Raw genomic sequence first — 6,182 nt, forward strand, 5'->3', positions numbered from 1 at the left:
AAGATTATGGGATGAAACTTGGAGCAGACTAGGAAGTCTGGTGGGCCCACTGCATAGTTGGAAATTAATAAAGAACAGAATATAAAGGAGACTGGAAAAGGAGCATTTATTCCATCAGAGGTACCATAATTACAGATATTTCCAAGTAAAGTATATGCAGTATTAGAGCGTTATGTTCTGACATTTAACATTCATGTTTAAACAGAGATGGCAGGTGGGTAAATAGCCTGCCAAGGTGCGTTTTGGTATTAGGTCTTTTGGGTATGAGACGACAAACCCCTTGGGGTTGGGTAGTTTCCTAGCACGAATTCTTATCAATGAGAGACTCCCTCACCCCCTTCATCTTGGGCCCCATAGCTCTGGAAGGGCTCTGGGCCAGGATGAAGCCCCCCCAGGTCCCCAAAGACAGCAATGACAGCCCCCTGTAGACCCCAGCGCCTCATCCCGCGCAGCGTGCAAACTCTGGGCGTGCGTCTCTGGCGGTCTACAGCCGTTGGTCCCAAGCCGTCCAGGACACGACGAGACTGTGGCTTCCTGGCAGGACAGCTCCTTCGGCTGTGTCTCGGCTCGGCCCGACATCGGTAGTGACATCAAACCCTAAGGCAGGGAAACGCACAGTCTGGGTGGGCTCAAGCCTCTGGGCAGGTGGCGTGCTACCCCGACAAACTCACTGTGTCCTGCGCTCTCAGGTCCGCCGGTTCCCACGCTCCAGGCTCTGCGCCAGCTCGGGGGTCACTGCTGGCTCCTCCGGGGGCGATGCAGCATCACAGGGCTTCGGCTTATCCCAGGCCAGGGCGCCGACCCCCACCCCGCGGGGCCCTGTCTCTGGAAGGCGGCGGCCCCGGGTCTGGCTCATCCCTTAAAGAACAGAAGGTTGGGCTCGCTGTGCGCGCCCCAGCCACAAAATGACAGGCTTCCTCTGCGTGCCCCCACCTCACAAAGCGGTAGGGTCCAAGGACATTATCCTCATTATAAATGGGGTTCAGTCGCACCGCGAGATTCTAAACGTTGGAGTCTGTCTGTGTTCCCGCCCCTAATCCCCAGGTGCTTATTTCATTAGCGGTAGCTGCTTTGGACGTTCCTACTGATGGATAGTTAGACAAAGGTAGTGACAAGCAGAGAAGAAAAGAAGCATCAAAAGCTAGATGAAGGGGGTGCGGCGCGTCTCCAGACACAAAATGCCAAGCCCTTCTTTTCCCTTCCCTCCCACCTCAGCCCAGAGCCCATCCCCAGCAAATCAGGCTAGCTGTAAATGGATATAGGTAAAGATGCAGGAGGTGATGGAGAAGGCGATGGCCGCGTAGATAAAGATGGAGAGGTGCGGAAAATGGTCGAGATAGCAGCCCTCGTGCAGTGGAGGCGCCTCCTCCTGGGGCTGGGGGCGCGCCGCGGCCTTGGGGGGCTGCCCAGGGCGGGCCCCCTGCGCCCTCCCACCAGTGCGCCGACCGGCCTTCCTGCCCGCGGCCCCCGCCGACTTGGGCCGGCGGACAGCGGGGGGCTCTTCTGGAGGAGGCTTGTCAAACAGGCCTTCGGAGTCAGAGTCGGGGTCCGGGCGAAGCTGCTCGTGGTCCCGGGGTTTGCGCTGGAAGAGTTGGTCAGCCATTGGCGAGAAGCGCGGCGAGGCGTGTCTGCCTGTTCCGGGTGGTCAGATCCGGACAGGGTCGAGGCGCAGCGGGCGGCGGCGGGGCTGCGGCTGTATTTCTACTACCGGGGAGGGGGCGGCGTGGGGCGGAGCCAGGGAGGGGGCGGGGGCTCTGCAGGGTCTGCGCAGCGTTTGTCTCAGTCGAGGCTCCTCTTGCTCCTGGCTCCCGCTTCAGCCCCCCGCTTGTTGCAGAGGTTGGCTGTACAGGTTCACAGGTTAAATCTCCAGGACGCTCCAGGGCTGGCGCCTCAGGAGTCTGTGTGCAACCTGCCCCGTTTCCATGGCAGCCTGACGCGGGGTGCAGGAAGGAGGGGGTGCGAGCTGCTAACTGGAACCCAGGGGCGCGAAAAGGGGACTTGGGGCCAAAGAAGCGGAAGTGCAGACGGCCAGGATCCCAGCTCCGCGCGGGGCTTCCCCGAGGAGTTATTTCTCCTCTTAAAAGAAATACTGTGTTTTTTTTTTTTTTTTTTTGCGGTATGCGGGCTTGTCACTGTTGTGGCCTCTCCCGTTGCGGAGCACAGGCTCTGGACACGCAGGCTCAGCGGCCATGGCTCACGGGCCCAGCCGCTCCGCGGCACGTGGGATCTTCCCGGACCGGGACACGAACCTGCGTCCCCTGCATCGGCAGGTGGACTCCCAACCACTGCGCCACCAGGGAAGCCCTGTGGGGTCTTTTTTAAATTTTAATACATGAAAAATCTAATACATAATCTTTGTAGAAAACGTGAAAGTTAGAAAGCACTATGGCAAAACGAGTAGCAAAATAAAGGCGACCACAATCCCGAAGCCCAGAGGTAGCACGGTTAACGGTGGTGCGTTTCCTCCTGCTCCTCTCCCACGAACGCAGTATCCCGGCCTTTTGGGCGTCTCACATATGGTTAGATTAGGAACAAGTACTTTCAAAGGTTGCCGTACCTGAGCCGGTTCCCCGCCCCCCCCCCCCGCCCCCATCCCCAGGCTCCTCTTGGCATCCCCAAGGCCCTTCCATGGCTTCCACTGGTACTGCCACAGACTGCTGGGTACCACAATCTCCTGGCACCTCTGTTGCACCCAAGATTCCAAGGCTGGTTGGTGTTCCCTTGTGGAATGTGGGGAGAACAGCCACTAGGACTTACTTGGGTCCCAGTGGTTTGGAGGGGCACACCGGCCCACCAAACTCAAACTGTCATCAGGGAACTCATTCCCTCCTGCAACTGAGAGGTCCAGGGGGAACCAGGACCAGTGTGCTGAAACAATGTCACCAGGGTGCTGTCTCTCCATCTTACAGATTGTCAGGGACTTCTTGCAGGGCAAGAGCCTACTACATAGTGGTAGGTACTCAGATAAAATTTGCTGAATGAATCGTAATGATTGAATGGCTGTTAGCAGCAGCAGGATCACATGCTCACAGTCTAGCAGGCCGGAGAATATGGAACCCACATACACCGTTGTTGGGAATGTAAAATGGTGCAGCAACTTTGGAAAACAGTGCCCTTCTGAATGCCAGCCTCCTCCCTCTCTGGCCCTCTGAGCACTCCTCCCAGGCCCTGTGAGGACCACATGGGGTCCTAGGAATACACTTAGCTAGAAGAGGAGTCCAGCAGGCCCCCCACCTCCCGCCCCCAGCAATCCTCTTAGCTGCAGGCTGGCCTAGGCCTGGATCCCCCTCCGACCGGGCAGTCCCAAGTCACCGCCCAGAGGAAGGTCTCGGGGGGTTCCCTGGTGGGAGGCCAGGAGATCGACAGTGGGCAGAGGGAGCTTTGTACTCACCTGACATCAAGGCCACCTCTGCGCATGCCTGGGCGCACAGCCTGCTCAGGCCCGTCTGGTCCCAGGTGTGGATGGCCAGGTCCCAGGCCTGCTGCTCCCCATACCGAGCCACCAGGCGTGAGGCCACCTCCATGCCACTTGCCTTCTCTGACTGAGCCAGGGCCACCCCGGGAGAGTGCCCACAGGGCTCCTCAACAGGCAGCCGAAGCTGAAACCCCTTCAGCCGCTCCTTCATTTCCTCCAAGTATCCAGCCATCGCTGCCCGGCTCTGGGGGCCTTGGGGTTGTTGATGGGGGAGGGGGTGGATGTTGGGTGGTGAGGGGGTCAGGCAGGCAGAGAATAGCCATCTCCCTTGACCCCTACCAATGCAGGACTCATGGGGGATCATTGCTCTTCGCCTGGTAAACTCCTATCCAGCATTTATTTATTTATTATTATTTTAAAAATTTATTTATTTATGGCTGTGTTAGGTCTTCGTTTCTGTGCGAGGGCTCTCTCTAGTTGTGGCAAGCAGGAGCCACTCTTCATCGCCGTGCGCGGGCCTCTCACTATCGCGGCCTCTCTTGTTGTGGAGCACAGGCTCCAGACGCGCAGGCTCAGTAGTTGTGGCTCACAGGCCCAGTTGCTCCGTGGCATGTGGGATCTTCCCAGACCAGGGCTCAAACCCGTGTCCCCTGCATTGGCAGGCAGATTCTCAACCACTGCGCCACCAGGGAAGTCCCATATTCAGCATTTAGAATCCAGTTTTGTAAACCCCAGGGCATCTGCTGATGGGTGGTGTTGGGAGAAGGGAGGGAAAAGGGAGTGGGAGGAAAAGTCATCGGAAGGAGGGGCCCAGAGGGGACTGGGAGACACTGGAAGAGGTCAGGTTCCTGGGGGTGCCGGGATGGGCACGAGGCCAGTCAGGAGAGTGAAGGGGCTGGGATGGGAGGGTGGTGGGTGAGATGGGCGGGGTACCCACTGCTCTGTGTCCCTCGCAGTCTTCCTTCTCCTGGGACCTGGACTCCTGGGACCAAACCTTGAGGTGTGAAGTGGACAGGAGGTGGGGTCGGGGGTGAGGCAGAGCAGAGGGGGGCTTTCAGAGCCAAGGGGTGAGCACACAGCTGTCCATCCCTAGGTCTCTTCAGCTCTCTCCTGGCCCTGGGTCACTGACTGGGGAGAGCAGCCCTGGCTCAGACAGAGCAGGAACAAAAGTTACCATGAGGAACCATGTGGGTGTGTAGCCAGGGAGGGAGGGGCCAGGACAGGCATCTTTTGCAGCCTCTCAGTTTTCCGTGCTTCCCAAGCCCCAGTGCACATCCTGCTATGCTAGGAGGGGCACTGGGGTGTGTGTTCCAGGCCGAGGGAGCTGTCTGCTTCGTGGGCGGCACATTTGAAGCATTCTTGTCTGAAAGCGGAACAGCCCTGCTTCATCACCCGCAAATCCAGGCCTCTGGGGAGTAGGCGCAGGCTTTCTTCCTCTTCTGTAGAATCGGCAGAGGTTGGGGACTCCAGGTGGAGAAGCGACATTACCTAACTCATTTCCTGTTGTGTGATAGTTTCTGGAGATGCCTTGATTTGACCCAGGCTGGAGGGGCCCAGGCCTAAGGAGCTTCAGGCCCCTGGACACTGACTCCTGTGCGGCTGATTCATTTCTCTGAGCCTCAGTTTGTTCATCTATCAAATGGGACATCGTAGGTTTGCAAAGAGGGTTGAATTAAATAAAGGCTCTTAGTAACCTTTAAAAATGTTATATAAATGTTAGTTTTGTTTTAATGCCCATAAAGCACAGTGGAGGGACTTCCCCGGTGGTGCAGTGGTTAAGAATCTGCCTGCCAATGTGGGGGACATGGGTTTGAGCCCTGGTCCAGGAAGATCCCACATGCCGTGGAGCAACTAAGCCTGTGTGCCACAACTACTGAGCCTGCGCTCTAGAGCCCGTGCTCCACAACAAAAGAAGCCACTGCAATAAGGAGTCCGCGCACCGCAATGAAGAGTAGCCCCCGCTCACCACAACTAGAGAAAGCCCGCACGCAGCAACAAAGACCCAACGCAGCCAAAAAAAAAAAAAAAAAAAAAGGCACAGTGGAGGACCCTGAGACCCTGTGTGGGGAGAGGTATAGCCTGGAAGAAGGGTGTTTTGTTATTTTTCCCTCTCCTGACACCAACTCTCTGGACACCAGCTGGGGGCCCTACAACTCAATTCACTTCTGACACTAAGTACCCGGAGTGAGTGAAGACCCCGTGGTTGAAGGGGCTCAGTCCCACAAGACCGCCCCCACTTCAGATGTCAGTTGCAAATGGGGTGCCCGGGTTCTCTACCCTTCTGTCTGGAGAGGTCCCCAGGACACCCCCTCAGGTTTGATCATTTGTGGGAACAACTCATAGGACTAAATAAAACAATTTACTTACCGGTTTCTTACAAAGGATACAGCTGAGGAACAGCCAAACGGAAGCGACACACAGGGCAAGGTTGACAGCTTTCTAGGGAGGTTTCATTACGTAGGCATGATTGATTAAATCATTGGCCTTGGTGATTAACTTAATCTTCAGCCTTTATCCCTGGAGACTGGGACCATTCTGGGACCAGCCCGCATTCTGAAGTGATCTAGGGTTCCCCAGCCCTGTCACCTCACTAGCATACAAAACACTTATCACACAGAAGTTCCAAGGTTTTAGGAGCTGTGTGCCAGGAACCGGGGACAAACACCAAATATTTATTCATTTATTTTTCAACTTCTTAAAAAATTTTTTTTTTTTACTGGAGTGTAGTTGATTTATAATGTTGTGTTAGTCTCAGTGTACAGCAAAG

General features: G+C 56.1%; 1 protein-coding gene across 1 annotated transcript; it reads right to left on the reverse strand.

Moving 5' to 3' along the window:
• Positions 1-677: 677 nt before the first annotated feature.
• Positions 678-1,882, reverse strand: LOC137212012 (uncharacterized). The gene has a single exon (XM_067714870.1). The coding sequence runs from the start codon at positions 1,601-1,603 to the stop codon at positions 1,238-1,240; it is 366 nt and encodes a 121-aa protein (XP_067570971.1). The 5' UTR covers positions 1,604-1,882; the 3' UTR covers positions 678-1,237.
• Between the last annotated feature and the right edge of the window lie 4,300 nt (positions 1,883-6,182).

This window comes from Pseudorca crassidens, chromosome 19, assembly GCF_039906515.1.
Source record: "Pseudorca crassidens isolate mPseCra1 chromosome 19, mPseCra1.hap1, whole genome shotgun sequence".
Taxonomy (NCBI): domain Eukaryota; kingdom Metazoa; phylum Chordata; class Mammalia; order Artiodactyla; family Delphinidae; genus Pseudorca; species Pseudorca crassidens.